Source organism: Nelusetta ayraudi, unplaced genomic scaffold (genome assembly GCF_046127955.1).
Source record: "Nelusetta ayraudi isolate G7.1 ecotype Tasmania unplaced genomic scaffold, CSIRO-AGI_Nayr_v1 ptg000018l, whole genome shotgun sequence".
NCBI classification, from domain to species: domain Eukaryota; kingdom Metazoa; phylum Chordata; class Actinopteri; order Tetraodontiformes; family Monacanthidae; genus Nelusetta; species Nelusetta ayraudi.
In genome coordinates this window covers 5202408-5223529 of record NW_027466068.1, presented here as the reverse complement: position 1 = coordinate 5223529, position 21122 = coordinate 5202408, and the positions used below count along the sequence as shown (strand labels likewise).

The 21122-nt window shown below is 42.7% G+C and overlaps 1 protein-coding gene across 1 annotated transcript in view; it reads left to right on the top strand.

Annotated features, from left to right (window-relative positions):
- The first annotated feature begins 555 nt into the window (after positions 1–555).
- LOC142887999 (protein NLRC3-like) overlaps positions 556–21122 on the top strand; it is a 70212-nt gene continuing 49645 nt past the window's right edge. Inside the window, exons 1-4 of the mRNA XM_076026006.1 lie at positions 556–774; positions 871–1062; positions 1798–1940; positions 2191–4079. Coding sequence (XP_075882121.1) covers positions 929–1062; positions 1798–1940; positions 2191–4079 — 2166 coding nt within the window. The 5' untranslated portion in view covers positions 556–774; positions 871–928. The remainder of the gene's footprint in view (positions 775–870; positions 1063–1797; positions 1941–2190; positions 4080–21122) is intronic.

Genomic DNA, 21122 nt, shown 5'->3' with positions numbered 1-21122 from the left:
AAAGAGGAAATCACATTTTTCTCACCGTCATCATGGACTGCCAACAAGTGATGGCAACTGTAGTTCTGGAAAGAGCCGCCAGGGGGCGCCCTCGAGTCAAAACTACCTTCTACTGCAGACTTTACAGAGAAATGAACACATGCTGAAAAAATAACACATTGATTAACAGGCAGATATTTCAGACAGGTCACTCTATAATATGTCAATAAGAAACACAATGTGTTCAAATGTGGCCTTGAACCTTCAAACCTTCCTATGACGCGTCGGTCCTCACAGCTCCCAGTTCTGCCACTGAGGGGCGCTGTTTGACCAGTTTTTGCTTGTTTGGTTTTGTTTGTAGCCACAATGCAAGCATCAGTTGTATCATACTGGGGAGTTGATCTTTCTGCCTGGCAACAAGACATTTCCAGCCAATAGAAACTATGTCAACATAATAATACTGCTGAAAATCAATCAATCCTCTCTCTCTCTGCCCCCCCCCCCTCTCTCTCCCACCCACTCTGTCTTCCCTCCCCACCCCCCACCCCACCCTACCCCACCCAACTCTCTCTCTCTCTCTCTTACACACAGCATCATGTGACTTTCTGGAAATGTGGGAGCAGTTGAGGCGGCTGGATGAGAGGAGCCACAGTGAGCAGCAGAAACAGGAAAAGAAGCCTGAAGTGAAAGTTGTTCTGTGTCAGGCTCCATTTTGAAGCATAGCAGCAGCACCAACAGCAGCAGCAGCAGCAGCAGCAGCAGCAGCAGCAGCAGCAGCAGTAGCAGCAGCAGCAGGTGAGTCCTGACTGACTGAATAACTCATTCAGTGTGACGCTAGTCAACAATGTGACTTCAGTCTGGTTGATTTCTTCCTGTTCTCTCGCTCCCAAGTGGAAGTCAGAGTGTTCTGAGCTCACTGCCTCACTTCCTGTTTGACCTCCAGCTCAAGATGAGTGTTCGAGTGGAGGAAGAGGAGGTCGGAGCAGCAGCGTCTCCAGGGTCCAGTGGGGTGTCTCTGAAGAGTGACAGGTCCATGGAACTACCTGCAACCTTCAGTAATGAAGCTGGAGCCTCTGGAAGACAGTAAGAACACTAATGTCCTTGTTTCTCAGTCTAATTCTAGTTTGATTTGACAGTGATAAATTCCTCAGAAGGTGAAAAGGTGTCAGATGTTGTGGTCAGTGGTCAAGAGAAGAGAATCTTTGACATGGTCACATTCATCATGTTGAAATGCAGTAAAGCCCTTCTGAGACTCAACTTTATGCAGTGGCAGGAATGTTTGATGCTCTGTCATAAAGTGCAGCTCAACTCCACTGAGATGAATTTCAATCCAAAGTTCAGTGCAATGTGACTCCACTGTCTCTGTCTGCTGAGAAACAAAGGACCAGTTCCACAGAGCCACTGCTCAACCAGAGCCCACCAGGTGTCAACCACACCAGATAGAAAATATACATTTGATAGATGAATATGTCATCTAATAATATATTAGATGATGTGACAAGACCAGCCTAGAAAACAGCTACAAATCCATGACGGGCGCAACGTGGTGGCTAAAAGACGGAGTCATTAACGGCTGCGCTCCATTCTTTGTGGGTCAAATTCTTTGATTGTGAAGCTGCATGAAGGGATTGAATTTAGAAAAGAGAGCAAAAGACAAGAAGTGATTTGTGAAGAGCCGACTAGGAGGCCAGCAGGCTGTCAGTTAGTGTTGATGGAGACAATGATTCCATCCAGCTAATGATGGTGTCAGAAAAACAGCTGACAAGTGATGGACACCAACAACTGATCCACTCACTCAAAGCCAAAGTGTCTCCACAGGAAGACGGAGGGGAGTCCTGGTGGTGAGAAGCAGCAGCTGAAGGAGCTTCTACAGCGGCAGCAGCAGCAGGCCAGGATGAGCTGGACGTCCTCGTTATACAGAAGGTTCATTGGCTCATTCTGGGACCGGTCTGCTCCATCAGGTGAGTCCTCGTGTCTTCAGTGTGGAGCAGCACTGCAACCTGCCAGTCACAGCCAGACTGATCACAGTAAGACTGTCCACCGGCACCTCCTTCACTTCTCCCTCTGAGATCACGTCAGGACCTCCAGTGAGAAGATTCACTGAGGGACGTTGAGAGCAAACAGTCACACAGCAGCTTCACCACAGCAGCTGAAAATGATGCTCACACTGTCACACTGATGTTTTCTTCTCCAACCTTTTCTCTGCTCCAGAGGCTGATGATAGTCTGCAGGAGCTTCTACAGCAGCAGAAGATCAGTCTGGAGAGGAGATGTGAACGTGTGACTGAAGGTGAAGAAGCAGGAAGTCAAACCCTCCTCAACAGCATCTACACTGACCTCTACATCACTGAGGAACTGAGTGAGGAGGTCAACAGAGAGCATGAGGTCAGGCAGCTAAAGACCAACAAGACCAAGAAGACCACAGAGACCAAGAAGACCACAGAGACAAAGAAGACCAAGAAGACCAAGAAGACCAAGAGGACCACCAAGACCTCTGAGACCATGGAGACCAAGAAGACCAAGAAGAGCCTCCACGACCGTCCAATCAGGTGCAGCCAGATCTTTGAAGCCTCACCTGAGCAGCAGGGACTCAGAGTCAGAGTGGTGCTGACCAACGGCGTCGCTGGGGTTGGAAAAACCTTCTCAGTGCAGAAGTTCACTCTGGACTGGGCCCAGGGCCTGGAGAACCAGGACCTTCATCTGGTGCTTCCTCTCTCATTCAGGGAGCTCAACTTGGTCAAAGAGCAGCACTACAGTCTTCTGGAGCTTCTCCATGTTTTCCATCAAACGTTAGAGAAGCTCACAGCAGAGCAGCTGCATGTCTGCAAACTTCTCTTCATCTTGGACGGCCTGGATGAAAGCAGACTGGCTCTGGACTTTGAGAAGAACCAGGTGGTGACTGACGTCACTCAGAAGAAGTCAGTCAGCGTCCTGCTAACAAACCTGATCAGAGGAGATCTGCTTCCCTCGGCTCTGCTGTGGATAACTTACAGACCTGCAGCAGCCAATCAGATCCCTCCGTCATGTGTGGACTGGCTGACAGAAGTACGAGGCTTCACCGATGACCAGAAGGAGGAGTATTTCAGGAGGAGGTTCAGAGATAGAGGAGATGTGTCCGGCAGGATCATTTCCCACATCAAGGCCTCCAGGAGCCTCCACATCATGTGTGAGATCCCGGTCTTCTGCTGGATCACTGCCACAGTTCTGGAGAGCATGTTGAGCTCAGAGCAGAGAGGAGAGCTGCCCAAGACCCTGACTGACATGTACTCACACTTCCTGCTGGTCCAGACCAAGAGGAAGCAGCACAAGTATGGAGGAGGTCCACAGGAGCTGACGGAGGCTGACAGGGAGCTTCTTCTGAAGCTGGGCCAGCTGGCATTTGAACATCTGGAGAGTGGAAACATCATGTTCTACAGTGAAGACCTGGAGAAGTGTGGTCTCAGTGTGACTGACGCCTCTTTGTACTCAGGAGTTTGTACAGAGATCTTCAGAAGAGAGAGTGTGATCTTCCACAAAACCGTCTACTGCTTCGTTCATCTGAGCGTCCAGGAGTTTCTGGCTGCAGTCTTCAGCTTCCACTGTCACACCAACTGGAAGAGGACAGGAGATGTTCACTCTGGAGAATCCCTGGATGAGTTCCTTCAGAAGATGATGAAGAAATCCCTGCAGAGTCCAAACGGTCACCTGGACTTGTTTGTTCGCTTTCTCCATGGACTCAGTCTGGAATCCAACCATAGACTCTTAGGAGGCCTGCTGGGTCTCACTGACAATCATACAGGAACCTTACAGAAGGTCATCAACAACCTGAAGGAGCTGAACACTGGTGATGTTTCTCCTGACAGAAGCATCAACATATTCCACTGTCTGCTGGAGGTGAAGGATCAGTCAGTGCATCAGGAGGTCCAAGAGTTCCTGCAGTCAGAGAACAGATCAGAGAAGGGACTCTCAGCCATCCAGTGTTCAGCTCTGGCCTACATGCTGCAGATGTCAGAGGAGGTTATGGAGGAGTTGGACCCCATCAAGTACAACACAACCTGGGAGGGAAGATTGAGACTGATTCCAGCTGAGGAACTGCAGGAAGGCTGTGATACGTTTAGTAAGGTATGTAAACACTGTGTGTGTGTGTGTGTGTGTGTGTGTGTGTGTGTGTGTGTGTGTGTATGTGTGTGTGTGTGTGTGTGTGTGTGTGTGTGTGTTGAATTGTGTGTCAATGATGAAGAATAATGTCAAGCATATTTTGTTGAGTTGCACTTCTCTTTTTTTCCTTTTTGATTTTGTCTGACTAATTATTCCAGCTAATCTTATGGACTGTATAGGAGAGGCAAGAATCAGCTTGGGCTTCAGCCTGCTGCTTTTTCCTTCACACAGTTGTTATGTTTTTGTTGTTGTGAGTCTTTATAATGTGCACATTTGTTTTGGAAGCTTCTTTTTCATTGTTGTCAGTTGATTGCACAAGATTGATTGAATTTACACTGTCAACCAAAATCAACTCTTCAATCATTCATGATGAAGATGATGGTGATGGTGGTGATGATGATGTTGATGATGATGATGATGATGATGATGATGATGATGATGATGATGATGATGGAGGTGATGATGATGATGATGATGATGATGATGATGATGAGGATGATGGAGGTGGTGATGATGATGGTGATGATGATGGTGGTGATGATGATGATGGTGATGAAGATGATGATGGTGATGATGATGATGATGATGATGATGATGATGATGAAGATGATGGTGATGAAGATTATGATGATGGTGATGATGATTATGGTGGTGATGATGATGGTAATGATGATGATGATGATGATGGAAGCAGCAACTTCTCATTCTGCTCTCCTTCATTCAGTGTTCAACTCTCAGATCTTCACTGTGCAGTGGTGTCTTCAGCTCTGCAGTCCAGGCCCTCCCACCTCACACTGCTGGACCTGAGCTGGACCATCCTGAAGGATCCTGGAGTGAAGCTGCTCTGTGCTGGACTGCAGAGTCCAAACTGCAGACTGGAAGTTCTCAGGTCAGTTCCTGCTTTCTACTGGTGGACAGTGTGTGTCAGCAGATGACAACTGGTGTGTAACGCTGCTCAGTGTGAAGACTTTGAAGCAGATATTAAAGACTCATCTAGACAAAGTGGATGTTGTTGATATTTTCATGTCAACAATCTGCAGCCAGAAAAGACTTTGGATGGTGGAAGAAAGTGTGGAAAATGTCTCCAGTCACTTGAGAGCTCAATGGAAGTTGTTGATTGGTGATGAAGGTCACATGACTGAGCAGAAGATCCTGTGAAGAAATATTAGAGGCAGATTAATAGTGCAGCAGTATTTCTTCATCTTGTCCTTTGAATGTGTTTGACTTGTAACGAGACTCTGATGACTGAAAACAGCCACAAGCACACAAAGGACTCACTGATTATTTTCCATCTTCACTGCTGATTGGCTGCACACTGACTGACACACTGCTGTTGTTATTGTGTTGACAACACACTGGCACAATGACTCCTTTGAGGGAATGACTCAGTGATCCCAACAGCCGCACATCTGGATCATCAACAGGGAGGAATGACTATGACATTTACACCACGGAAGGAATCAAATATTCATTCTTTATTCAGGTTGGAGAGGTGCAGTTTGTCAGAGCTCAGCTGTGATTGGCTGCTCTCAGCTCTGAAGTCCAACCCCTCCCACCTCAGACTCCTGGACCTGAGTCAGAACCAGCTCCAGGATTCAGGAGTGAAGGAGCTGAGTGGTTTTCTGCAGAGTCCAGACTGTAAACTGGAGACTCTGTCATGATTTTCACTTCACTGCTGTTGGAAATTCAATTTGAAGTCACTGGTTTGTTTTCGAAATGAGTGAATCTGGGTTTAAAGGTCCAGTGTGTAAAATACTGCAATCTAGTGGTCAGATTTCAGATTGCAGCGCTCACTCACTCACCCTCTCTCCCTCCCTCTCTGTTTCTGTCGTGTCAGATTCTGAAGTCCACATTTCACTTTGATGTTCAGAGTGATGACACCCTGGAAAAACTCTCCATCATTATAAACTCTCCATTATTTATTCTACATTCTGGTTGGAGAGCTGCAGGTTGTCAGAGCTCAGCTGTGATTGGCCGCTCTCAGCTCTGAAGTCCAACCCCTCCCACCTCAGACACCTGGACCTGAGTCTCAACCAGCTGCAGGATTCAGGAGTGAAGGTGCTGAGTGGTTTTCTGCAGGGTCCAGACTGTAAAGTGGAGACTCTGAGGTCAGTTCACCCTCTTCACTCTACAACTTCTATCACTCTTGACTGGGCCCTGTTGCCGGAAACTAGGATGAGGGATTAAGCCGGGATATCTTGGTTATCCTGGATCAATTGATGTTTGATGTGGTTGCACAACAGTGGGATAGGTGGAAGTGAGATATGTTCTGCTAGAAGTTACCGTGGAGATTTATTGTGTGGAGTGAGCTGCTCCAGACCAGGCTGAGTTCCAGGATCTATTTCATCCTTGTCTCAGTCAACAGTCACCACCAGTGGAAGGCAGTGCTTCTTCCACTCAACACTGCACATTGTTATCACATTCACCTCCAGCCACTGTCATTATTTCAAGCTTTGGAATCATTTCATTTCAATCATGATAAAGAAATGAGTTGAGATCATATTGCAATCATTGGATCATTTCTAACATGACTTCTACTTTGCCATGCATCCTATATAAAAATACACATCCCATAGAAAGATGAAGACACATCAAAGAGTAATAACATGAGCTTGTTTTTGTGACAGTGGACGGTCCTGTCACTATGCCTCCAATTGATCATGCGCCCTGGCTGCTTGGCCAAGGGAAGATCCCTTTGGCTGAATGCTTGGTGCGCATGACTATGACCTGGGAGTCTGGGCTTCCAAGCTCGCGAGCTTTGAAAGTTCGAGAGTCTGGAGACTCATGGAGATGGCAGCTCGATAGAACGGCTCCCGAAAGAACCGAAGAAATCACAGACCTACCCCCAGTAATATAATTTCCACATACCACGGTAAACGTACAGAGTGGGTAAGACGACAAACGAAGCCCCTGCTTCTATATAACAATCGGCGAGAGAAAGGAAGTAGTTACAGCTAACTCCGTGAAGCCACGGGCTAACGAAGAAGCGAGGACGAGATGGCTAGCTTAGAAGTGTTACTAGAAGAACTGAGAGGTTTCCGTCAGGAAAACAACAAACAACTGAAGTCCATCAAGGAGGAAATTAATAAAACGAATGCAAGAATCAGCGAAGTGGAGGAGCGGGTGGAGAAAAATTAAGAGAGGACTCTAAACACGGAGGAAGTGTTAACCGGGCTGCTAAAGTTACACGTGAAGCTGGAAGAAAAGCTAACGGACCTGGACAGTCGATCTCGTCGGGAAAATGTCAGGATCTACGGTGTTCCGGAGGGGTCCGAGAAGGACTCGGAGTCGATGACTACATTTGTGGAGACCTTACTGAAAGAGGGGCTCGGTCTGGTCGAGAACGCGGCAGACGTGCGGATAAAAAGAGCACATCGGGCGCTGGGACCGCAACCCCCGAAGAATGTATCACCATGTTCAATACTTGTGAGGTTTTCGAGCTTCAAAATGAAAGAGTCTGTACTGCGCAAGGCTTTGCAACAAAAGGGACTCTTTTGGCGTGAAAAGCGAATAAATCTCGACCACGACTACCCACCAGTCATTCTCAGAAAACGACGAGAGTATACGGAGGTTCGTAGGGCTCTGAAGGAGAACGGGGTCTCGTTCCAGACCCTTTTTCCGGCGAGATTGCGAGTGAGATATGAAGAAGGGCCCAGAACCTACGACAACATAGAGGAGGCTACGGAGGACATGGTCAAAAGAGGTTACAAAGTGAAAGTCATCAGTTCACCTGATTCCCTGAAGGAGCAGATCGAGCGGCTGACCTGGACTAGGACAGGAGGGAGAAGAGAGAAAGGCGCCTCCAGCTCTTTAAGAGAAGTCAACTACAAAGAGAGGCTCCGGGCATTTAGGAGAACATCACCACCAGCTCCTTGAGAACTGAAGGATACCACGTTTTTCCTCTTGAGGTACACTTCTCAGATAGAAATTTCTACATAGGCTAAGTTAAAGATGATAGTTTCACAAAAAGGTTCATCAGGGTCCATCCGGAACTGTGCTGCTGCCACCTGAAGGGCCCTCACCAATAGATTTGGGAGGACATTCCCTTCCGGGCTGTCACCAAGAAGCTCAACAGGGTCTAGGTTATGGACCCCTGTTTTGGAAGCCGAGCTTGTTTTGTTTTGTTTTTTGTTTTTTTGTTTTTTCATTGTGCAGTGAGTATGTATGTTCTTGCTTTATCTGTTCATGTTCTTTTAGTTCTAGTGGGCTTGAGGGGGCTCTCCAATGTGATTGGTGAAATGGAAGACATCACTTAAATGGAAAGAAAACAACTGAAGGTGGTTTCATTCAATATAAATGGTATGCATAATCCGATAAAAAGATGGAAGATTTTATCTAAATTAAAGAAAGAAAAGGTCCAAATAGCTTTTCTGCAGGAAACCCACCTAGACGATTCCGAACATGCCAAGTTGAATAAGATGGGATATAAATATGTGTATTTTTCTTCCCATGCTTCGGGGAGGCGAAGAGGGGTGGCAACTTTAATATCAAGTACCCTGCACTATGAACATATTGCAGAACATAAAGACAAGGAAGGCAGATTTGTTTTGACTACAGGGAAAATTGATGGCGTCCTGATAACTCTTATTAATGTTTATGCTCCACCTGGTAGCGACTGGACCTTCTATAGACACATATTTGAAATGACAGTAACAAAAAGTCAAGGGGTATTGATATATGCCGGGGACTTTAATGTTAGATTAAACCCGAATTTGGATTCGTCTAATGGAAAATCTAATACACAAACTATCAGTAAAAGAATCAGAAACATGTTAGAAGAAAGTGGATTGGTGGATGTATGGAGAGTTAAAAATCCATGTCGTCGGGATTACACGCATTACTCCCCTCCATACAAAGTATACTCACGCATAGATTATTTTTTCATGCTCAAAGATGATATTCATAGGATAGAAAAATGTGAAATCGGCCAGAGCCCTAACTCGGACCACAGTCCAATTTATATGTCTTTTTTTCTGACTAAGAAAAACAGATTCACTCTCTGGAGGTTTAACACAAACTTGCTGAAAAATAAAATTATTACAAATAATTTGAAAGATGAAATTAAAAGATACTTGGATGAAAACGACAATGAAGAGGTGGGGCCAATTATACTCTGGGACACGTTAAAGTCGGTGATCAGGGGTAAAATAATAGCGATATCCTCAAACGAAAAGAAAATGAGATTACAAAAACAATACAAACTGGAGGAGGAGTTAAGGAAACTCCAACAGGAGCATTCTAAAACCTTCCGGGAGGTAACAAATGTTAAAATCAAGGAAGTGAAAAGAGAATTGGATGAGTTAAACATACTAGAGATACAAAAGAAACTTCTCCTTACAAGACAAAAATATTATGAAGGGGGGGAGAAATCGCTCAAGCTCTTAGCATTTAAATTACGAAAACAACAGTCAGATAGAACTATTTATAAAATACGAAACACAAATACAAATGGTGTTGAGACAGGACTGGGAAATATTCATAAATGTTTTAAAAACTTTTATCAGACCTTATATTCCCAACCCAAATTAAACAACGATCATCAGATAGACATCTTTCTTTCCCACCTGACTCTCCCTACAGTCACGAGTGAACAAAATAAAAAATTAATATCGGCGATAACCGATGAAGAACTACGAGCAGGTATTGGAAAGTTAAAAGGAGGAAAATCCCCAGGAATGGATGGTTTTACCTCCGAGTGGTATAAAGAAATGCAAGATCAGTTAATCCCTACTTTATTGAGAGCGTTTAACTGCGTTTTGAAAGAGAAAATAATCCCTCCTTCATGGAGAGACGCAATAATATCAGTAATTCCTAAGGAGGGGAAGGATAAATTGGATTGTGGTAACTACCGTCCAGTGAGTGTGTTAAATATTGATTATAAATTATTTACTCCCATATTTTCACAGAGGCTTGAAAAGATTTTACCCGACATAATACATAAGGACCAGACGGGTTTTATCAAACACAGAATGACTCAGGACAACATCAGAAAAACTTTTCACATCTTGAATCACGTAGAACAAAACAAAATAGAAACTGCAATGCTGAGTTTGGACGCAGAAAAGGCATTTGACTCGGTCAGATGGTCATTTCTGTATAAAGTGTTGCATAAATTTGGATTCCACCAGTCCTTAATTGATGTATTGGCGGCATTGTACGAGAAACCATCAGCTAAGATAAAAATTAACGGAGATCTATCGGAATCATTTATTTTGGAAAGAGGTACGAGGCAGGGGTGTTGTATTTCACCTCTCCTCTTCGCCCTTTTTATAGAGCCTTTGAGCCAAAGGATAAGGCAGAGGCCTGACATAACAGGAGTTGCGATGGCCTCTGGTAAACAAAACGTATCCCTGTTCGCTGATGATTTAATACTAACTATAACAAATCCAACTAAAACTATACCCATATTAATGGAGATGATTGCGGAATATGGTTCATTGTCGGGTTACAAGATTAATGTCAACAAGACTCAGGTTTTAACACTGAATTATGTCCCTCCAAACAAAATTAAGAGTTTGTATAGATGGAATTGGGAGGCGGATTCCATAAAATATTTGGGGGTTTTTCTAACAAAAGAATTTTCCAGGACTTTCGATGCCAACTATGGCCCCCTAACATCAAGACTAAAAATAGACATACAGAGATGGAATGTGATCCCTTTTTTCAATTTACACTCCAGAGTTGAGTCAGTCCACGCTTGTTATATCTATTTCAGTGCTTACCTATCTTGATTCCGGAGAAACAATTTATAGAATGGGACAGATTAATATCACAATATATCTGGCAAGGGAAAAAGGCCAGAATAAGGTACAGAACACTGCAGTTGAAGAAAGAGAAAGGGGGGTTGGGTCTTCCCAACCTACAGGAATATTATCTTGCAGCTCAACTGAAACCATTAATCTATCTATGCTGTCCACAATACAATGCAGGATGGAAAGACATAGAGAGTTCCTCAGTGGAAGGTGTACCTCTCTTATCGATGTTGATGGACAAAGAACTACAAGATTATTTGATGATACCGCATGACTCGATGTTATACACAATGCTAAACTCTTGGAGAAGAATAGTGAAAATTTGCCATTTAGGTAACCAGATCAAAATGTTCAAGTGGTGCGCTTTTGACTCGGCTTTTAAACCAAACAAGAATGACGGGAGATTCAAGGGATGGATCTCAAAAGGATTAACCACCTATTATACATTTATCAAGAGGGGGGTGTTTCAGAGTTTTGAAGAACTTCAAAGGTCAAATGGGTTGGAGAAGGATGACTTCTTCAGATATCTGCAGGTTAGGTCTTACTATAATCATAATCTACAAGAAACTTGGGAAACAGCTGGACCAGGATTCTTAGAAGTGCTTTTGTCATTGTTGAAATCAGGTTCCTGTACTAAAGTTGTCTCCAAGTTATACAATGGTATTCAGCTGTTCAAACAAGTTGACACAGACTACATAAGGAATAAATGGCAAAAAGAAGGACATTTAATTATTTCAGTTGAAAGCTGGGAAAAGATTCACAAATTTCAATGGACGACCTCAAGCTCCAATTCATGGAGGGAATTCTGTTGGAAGAACATTGTTCGGTTTTTTGTAACCCCTGCCCAGAAAAAACATCACAGCAACAGTGCGACCTGCTGGAGACAATGTAAGACAGACAAGGCAAATCATTACCATATCTTCTGGGGTTGTCCGGTGATCAAACCATTCTGGGATCAACTGTGCATGCACTTAAATAACATTTTTGTTGAGAAAATTCCTTGTAAATGTGAAGTCCTGTACTTAGGAGACATGTCATGGGATAACTGGAATTTGTCAGATAAAAAACTCATGGCAATGCTTCTGGCAGCAAGCAAAAAAACTATCACGAGAAAATGGTTTAGGACTGAAGCACCTACAATTGATGAATGGATTGATATTGTTCAGAATATTTACATTCTAGAGAAATTGTCATTCTGTCTTAAAGGTCAAAGAGACTCCGTTTTCAGGATATGGACAAAATGGACGGAATATATAAAAGCTGTAATTTCTGTAAACTGAATTTGACTGCTCTGTAAAATCATTGTCATGATACACACTGCTAGACTGGTTCATGAGATGATACACATTTTACTGTATTTTTGGGTTTTTTTTCTTTCTTTTTTATGTTAAAAGGAATGGAGTATTATTATCAATTATATTTTCATATCCACACTTGATGTGGACTTTATATTGTACGCAAGAGAAATGTCTGTACACTTGCTTCTCCAAATAAACAATAAATTACAAAAAAAAAGAAAGTTTGAGAGTCTGAATCCCCGTCCCAGGCGCAAATCCTCATGGAGGCTTATGAGGAGGTCAAAGATGGCCAATCCGTTAATCCCAGCTCCATAACCGGGGTCTATGGAAGGAAGCCGCGTGCATGGTGCACTGATCCAGGATAGCTTTCACCTGGCTTGATGAATCCGTGTCTTCTCATCCTGGATGGCTTTTAGTGCAACCCATGAAGGGGGGCCCAGACAGCAACATCATCAAGAGCCAGTAATGGACTCCACAGTGCAGCACTCGTTCGCTCACCCTCCCTCTCCCATTTTATTCTGTAGAGTCAGATTCTGAAGTCGACATTTCACTTTGATTTTCAGAGTGATGACACCCTGGAAAAACTCTCCATCATTATAAACTCTCCATCATTTATTCTACATTCAGGCTGGAGAGGTGCAGGTTGTCAGAGCTCAGCTGTGATTGGCTGCTCTCAGCTCTGAAGTCCAACCCCTCCCACCTCAGACACCTGGACCTGAGTGACAACCAGCTGCAGGATTCAGGAGTGAAGGAGCTGAGTGGTTTTCTGCAGAGTCCAGACTGTAAACTGGAGACTCTGAGGTCAGTTCACCCTCTTCACTCTACAACTTCTATCACTCTTGTTATTGTTGTCATGATTTTCACTTCACTGCTGTTGGAAATTCAATTTCCAGTCACTGGTTTGTGTTTGAAATGAGTTAAACTGGGTTTGAAGGTCCAGTATGTAAAATCCTGCCATCTAGTGCCATCAGATTGCAGTGCTTACTTGCTGACGCTCCCTCTCCCCTTCTTGCCAGTGAACTACGGTAGCCTTCCAGCATCATAAAGGATGTGGTTGACAGCAAAGGTGTCTAGTTCTCTGTATCATGATAAAGTTCCATCAACACAAATATTACAACCATCTATTAGCATCACAATCAGTCATAGTCACAGCAGACAGTCCAGTGCTAGCATGATCTTCAGCTAGCGCTAGCATTAGCCACCTGTATGAGCACTTAGATACTGTAGATAGATCCGATAGATCCAGCTGGACTCAGCAGAAGGTCAAGGGTCAATGCAGGTTCTATCATCTCAGTCAGTTCAGTATTGATGAGCAAGATGCAGAAAAGATTCCACTGCATTTCAGTCACTTAATAACCATTTATTCTCAGCACTTGCTTTATTAGAGGATTCCAGCCTCCAACCATCAATATGAAACTGTCTCTCAAACTCATCTTCCCAACCAGCCGCCTACAAACATGGCGGTGCAAGATGGCCACGACCTTTGACCTTCTGTCTGTTTCTAGAAAGAAGCATTCTAATGGCAGGAAAAGCAGAGGACTTTTATTTTCTACTAATCAAAGACTTCAAACTAAATTGACGGTTGTATATGAAGCTTTCAGCAATAAATCTGCACTGATTTTACACACTGAACCTTTGAGGCAAAATGAATCAATGAATTTCAACATTGTTAACAGCTGATGAGTGGTCACATGACTAAACAGGTTGATATAAAATATTTTATTGTGGTGATTCATTATTTCAGTATTATTGTTGTGCTTCTGATTGGTTTAATGGACATTACAGTGTTATAGACATTCATATTTTTAATTTCATATAGTGATGAAAACTCCACTCACTCCATCATTTATTCTCTATTCAGGTTGGAGTTGTGCAGTTTGTCAGAGCTCAGCTGTGATTGGCTGCTCTCAGCTCTGAAGTCCAACCCCTCCCACCTCAGACTCCTGGACCTGAGTTGGAACCAGCTGCAGGATTCAGGAGTGAAGGTGCTGAGTGGTTTTCTGCAGAGTCCAGACTGTAAACTGGAGGTTCTGAGGTCAGTACTGGTTTGGAACCAGCGGATGGAAGACATCACTTAAATGGAAAGAAAACAACTGAAGGTGGTTTCATTCAATATAAATGGTATGCATAATCCGATAAAAAGATGGAAGATTTTATCTAAATTAAAGAAAGAAAAGGTCCAAATAGCTTTTCTGCAGGAAACCCACCTAGACGATTCCGAACATGCCAAGTTGAATAAGATGGGATATAAATATGTGTATTTTTCTTCCCATGCTTCGGGGAGGCGAAGAGGGGTGGCAACTTTAATATCAAGTACCCTGCACTATGAACATATTGCAGAACATAAAGACAAGGAAGGCAGATTTGTTTTGACTACAGGGAAAATTGATGGCGTCCTGATAACTCTTATTAATGTTTATGCTCCACCTGGTAGCGACTGGACCTTCTATAGACACATATTTGAAATGACAGTAACAAAAAGTCAAGGGGTATTGATATATGCCGGGGACTTTAATGTTAGATTAAACCCGAATTTGGATTCGTCTAATGGAAAATCTAATACACAAACTATCAGTAAAAGAATCAGAAACATGTTAGAAGAAAGTGGATTGGTGGATGTATGGAGAGTTAAAAATCCATGTCGTCGGGATTACACGCATTACTCCCCTCCATACAAAGTATACTCACGCATAGATTATTTTTTCATGCTCAAAGATGATATTCATAGGATAGAAAAATGTGAAATCGGCCAGAGCCCTAACTCGGACCACAGTCCAATTTATATGTCTTTTTTTCTGACTAAGAAAAACAGATTCACTCTCTGGAGGTTTAACACAAACTTGCTGAAAAATAAAATTATTACAAATAATTTGAAAGATGAAATTAAAAGATACTTGGATGAAAACGACAATGAAGAGGTGGGGCCAATTATACTCTGGGACACGTTAAAGTCGGTGATCAGGGGTAAAATAATAGCGATATCCTCAAACGAAAAGAAAATGAGATTACAAAAACAATACAAACTGGAGGAGGAGTTAAGGAAACTCCAACAGGAGCATTCTAAAACCTTCCGGGAGGTAACAAATGTTAAAATCAAGGAAGTGAAAAGAGAATTGGATGAGTTAAACATACTAGAGATACAAAAGAAACTTCTCCTTACAAGACAAAAATATTATGAAGGGGGGGAGAAATCGCTCAAGCTCTTAGCATTTAAATTACGAAAACAACAGTCAGATAGAACTATTTATAAAATACGAAACACAAATACAAATGGTGTTGAGACAGGACTGGGAAATATTCATAAATGTTTTAAAAACTTTTATCAGACCTTATATTCCCAACCCAAATTAAACAACGATCATCAGATAGACATCTTTCTTTCCCACCTGACTCTCCCTACAGTCACGAGTGAACAAAATAAAAAATTAATATCGGCGATAACCGATGAAGAACTACGAGCAGGTATTGGAAAGTTAAAAGGAGGAAAATCCCCAGGAATGGATGGTTTTACCTCCGAGTGGTATAAAGAAATGCAAGATCAGTTAATCCCTACTTTATTGAGAGCGTTTAACTGCGTTTTGAAAGAGAAAATAATCCCTCCTTCATGGAGAGACGCAATAATATCAGTAATTCCTAAGGAGGGGAAGGATAAATTGGATTGTGGTAACTACCGTCCAGTGAGTGTGTTAAATATTGATTATAAATTATTTACTCCCATATTTTCACAGAGGCTTGAAAAGATTTTACCCGACATAATACATAAGGACCAGACGGGTTTTATCAAACACAGAATGACTCAGGACAACACCAGAAAAACATTTCACATCTTGAATCACGTAGAACAAAACAAAATAGAAACTGCAATGCTGAGTTTGGACGCAGAAAAGGCATTTGACTCGGTCAGATGGTCATTTCTGTATAAAGTGTTGCATAAATTTGGATTCCACCAGTCCTTAATTGATGTATTGGCGGCATTGTACGAGAAACCATCAGCTAAGATAAAAATTAACGGAGATCTATCGGAATCATTTATTTTGGAAAGAGGTACGAGGCAGGGGTGTTGTATTTCACCTCTCCTCTTCGCCCTTTTTATAGAGCCTTTCAGCCAATGGATAAGGCAGAGGCCTGACATAACAGGAGTTGCGATGGCCTCTGGTAAACAAAACGTATCCCTGTTCGCTGATGATTTAATACTAACTATAACAAATCCAACTAAAACTATACCCATATTAATGGAGATGATTGCGGAATATGGTTCATTGTCGGGTTACAAGATTAATGTCAACAAGACTCAGGTTTTAACACTGAATTATGTCCCTCCAAACAAAATTAAGAGTTTGTATAGATGGAATTGGGAGGCGGATTCCATAAAATATTTGGGGGTTTTTCTAACAAAAGAATTTTCCAGGACTTTCGATGCCAACTATGGCCCCCTAACATCAAGACTAAAAATAGACATACAGAGATGGAATGTGATCCCTTTTTTCAATTTACACTCCAGAGTTGAGTCAGTCCACGCTTGTTATATCTATTTCAGTGCTTACCTATCTTGATTCCGGAGAAACAATTTATAGAATGGGACAGATTAATATCACAATATATCTGGCAAGGGAAAAAGGCCAGAATAAGGTACAGAACACTGCAGTTGAAGTAAGAGAAAGGGGGGTTGGGTCTTCCCAACCTACAGGAATATTATCTTGCAGCTCAACTGAAACCATTAATCTATCTATGCTGTCCACAATACAATGCAGGATGGAAAGACATAGAGAGTTCCTCAGTGGAAGGTGTACCTCTCTTATCGATGTTGATGGACAAAGAACTACAAGATTATTTGATGATACCGCATGACTCGATGTTATACACAATGCTAAACTCTTGGAGAAGAATAGTGAAAATTTGCCATTTAGGTAACCAGATCAAAATGTTCAAGTGGTGCGCTTTTGACTCGGCTTTTAAACCAAACAAGAATGACGGGAGATTCAAGGGATGGATCTCAAAAGGATTAACCACCTATTATACATTTATCAAGAGGGGGGTGTTTCAGAGTTTTGAAGAACTTCAAAGGTCAAATGGGTTGGAGAAGGATGACTTCTTCAGATATCTGCAGGTTAGGTCTTACTATAATCATAATCTACAAGAAACTTGGGAAACAGCTGGACCAGGATTCTTAGAAGTGCTTTTGTCATTGTTGAAATCAGGTTCCTGTACTAAAGTTGTCTCCAAGTTATACAATGGTATTCAGCTGTTCAAACAAGTTGACACAGACTACATAAGGAATAAATGGCAAAAAGAAGGACATTTAATTATTTCAGTTGAAAGCTGGGAAAAGATTCACAAATTTCAATGGACGACCTCAAGCTCCAATTCATGGAGGGAATTCTGTTGGAAGAACATTGTTCGGTTTTTTGTAACCCCTGCCCAGAAAAAACATCACAGCAACAGTGCGACCTGCTGGAGACAATGTAAGACAGACAAGGCAAATCATTACCATATCTTCTGGGGTTGTCCGGTGATCAAACCATTCTGGGATCAACTGTGCATGCACTTAAATAACATTTTTGTTGAGAAAATTCCTTGTAAATGTGAAGTCCTGTACTTAGGAGACATGTCATGGGATAACTGGAATTTGTCAGATAAAAAACTCATGGCAATGCTTCTGGCAGCAAGCAAAAAAACTATCACGAGAAAATGGTTTAGGACTGAAGCACCTACAATTGATGAATGGATTGATATTGTTCAGAATATTTACATTCTAGAGAAATTGTCATTCTGTCTTAAAGGTCAAAGAGACTCCGTTTTCAGGATATGGACAAAATGGACGGAATATATAAAAGCTGTAATTTCTGTAAACTGAATTTGACTGCTCTGTAAAATCATTGTCATGATACACACTGCTAGACTGGTTCATGAGATGATACACATTTTACTGTATTTTTGGGTTTTTTTTCTTTCTTTTTTATGTTAAAAGGAATGGAGTATTATTATCAATTATATTTTCATATCCACACTTGATGTGGACTTTATATTGTACGCAAGAGAAATGTCTGTACACTTGCTTCTCCAAATAAACAATAAATTACAAAAAAAAAGAAAGTTTGAGAGTCTGAATCCCCGTCCCAGGCGCAAATCCTCATGGAGGCTTATGAGGAGGTCAAAGATGGCCAATCCGTTAATCCCAGCTCCATAACCGGGGTCTATGGAAGGAAGCCGCGTGCATGGCGCACTGATCCAGGATAGCTTTCACCTGGCTTGATGAATCCGTGTCTTCTCATCCTGGATGGCTTTTAGTGCAACCCATGAAGGGGGGCCCAGACAGCAACATCATCAAGAGCCAGTAATGGACTCCACAGTGCAGCACTCGTTCGCTCACCCTCCCTCTCCCATTTTATTCTGTAGAGTCAGATTCTGAAGTCGACATTTCACTTTGATTTTCAGAGTGATGACACCCTGGAAAAACTCTCCATCATTATAAACTCTCCATCATTTATTCTACATTCAGGCTGGAGAGGTGCAGGTTGTCAGAGCTCAGCTGTGATTGGCTGCTCTCAGCTCTGAAGTCCAACCCCTCCCACCTCAGACACCTGGACCTGAGTGACAACCAGCTGCAGGATTCAGGAGTGAAGGAGCTGAGTGGTTTTCTGCAGAGTCCAGACTGTAAACTGGAGACTCTGAGGTCAGTTCACCCTCTTCACTCTACAACTTCTATCACTCTTGTTATTGTTGTCATGATTTTCACTTCACTGCTGTTGGAAATTCAATTTCCAGTCACTGGTTTGTGTTTGAAATGAGTTAAACTGGGTTTGAAGGTCCAGTATGTAAAATCCTGCCATCTAGTGCCATCAGATTGCAGTGCTTACTTGCTGACGCTCCCTCTCCCCTTCTTGCCAGTGAACTACGGTAGCCTTCCAGCATCATAAAGGATGTGGTTGACAGCAAAGGTGTCTAGTTCTCTGTATCATGATAAAGTTCCATCAACACAAATATTACAACCATCTATTAGCATCACAATCAGTCATAGTCACAGCAGACAGTCCAGTGCTAGCATGATCTTCAGCTAGCGCTAGCATTAGCCACCTGTATGAGCACTTAGATACTGTAGATAGATCCGATAGATCCAGCTGGACTCAGCAGAAGGTCAAGGGTCAATGCAGGTTCTATCATCTCAGTCAGTTCAGTATTGATGAGCAAGATGCAGAAAAGATTCCACTGCATTTCAGTCACTTAATAACCATTTATTCTCAGCACTTGCTTTATTAGAGGATTCCAGCCTCCAACCATCAATATGAAACTGTCTCTCAAACTCATCTTCCCAACCAGCCGCCTACAAACATGGCGGTGCAAGATGGCCACGACCTTTGACCTTCTGTCTGTTTCTAGAAAGAAGCATTCTAATGGCAGGAAAAGCAGAGGACTTTTATTTTCTACTAATCAAAGACTTCAAACTAAATTGACGGTTGTATATGAAGCTTTCAGCAATAAATCTGCACTGATTTTACACACTGAACCTTTGAGGCAAAATGAATCAATGAATTTCAACATTGTTAACAGCTGATGAGTGGTCACATGACTAAACAGGTTGATATAAAATATTTTATTGTGGTGATTCATTATTTCAGTATTATTGTTGTGCTTCTGATTGGTTTAATGGACATTACAGTGTTATAGACATTCATATTTTTAATTTCATATAGTGATGAAAACTCCACTCACTCCATCATTTATTCTCTATTCAGGTTGGAGTTGTGCAGTTTGTCAGAGCTCAGCTGTGATTGGCTGCTCTCAGCTCTGAAGTCCAACCCCTCCCACCTCAGACTCCTGGACCTGAGTTGGAACCAGCTGCAGGATTCAGGAGTGAAGGTGCTGAGTGGTTTTCTGCAGAGTCCAGACTGTAAACTGGAGGTTCTGAGGTCAGTACTGGTTTGGAACCAGTGGATGATGGTTTCAGCACCAAACACACTTCATCACACATGTTGAATAAACATTGAACTGAAGGTTGATTCATATCAAAATGACATCCAGAAATATGAAAACTTCATTCTGTTCATCAGTGGTCATGTGACCAAACATCATTTCAACACACATTAGTTTTGGACTGAGGATTTAATTTCAAGGTGACATTTTCTGTAGTGTCAGATTCTGAAGTCGACATTTCACTTTGATTTTCAGAGTGATGACACCCTGGAAAAACTCTCCATCATTATAAACTCTCCATCATTTATTCTCTATTCAGGTTGATTGACTGCAGTTTGTCAGAGCTCAGCTGTGATTGGCTGCTCTCAGCTCTGAAGTCCAACCCCTCCCACCTCAGAGAGCTGGACCTGAGGTTGAACAACCTGAAGGCTTCATCAGTGAAGCCACTGATGGATCTTGTCCACAGCAGAGACTATCAACTGCAGACTGTGAGGTCAGTACTGGTTTGGAAGCAGTGGATGATGGTTCCAGCACCAAAGCCAGTTGATCCCACAGCAGAGGTCCAGTGTTCCCAGTCACAGTGTGAGAGGAGGATGGTGTCGTCCAGCTGCTCCTCATTCATCCAACATCTGCTGCCAAACTGCTTCTTCTCTCAGTTCACCACTCAATTATTGATCAGTTCATCTTCATCAGGCCTCAGTATCAGTCCAACACTCCATGGTCACATTACCTTCATATGTTCCACACTTGACATGTGACTGAGAGTCTGCTTGTTCTCACCAGTCACTCCATCATCTCCATCAACAGTCAACGTCTCTGTGATGATGCGTTCAAGGACGGTGAGTCCTGACTGTTGCTGTCTCTTCTTCTCTCTGCAGCTGGGAGACCTTTGTGATGGGGAGTGAGGAGGAGAGTGAAGAGGAGAGCCCCATCTAGTGGTGGTAGACAGAACTACAACCAGTGGAGCTAACCAGCAAGCTGGCACGACCTTTGACCCCAGTGCAGCCTGGTGGCTGGCGGACTGCTTCTCCCTACAAGCTGCTGTG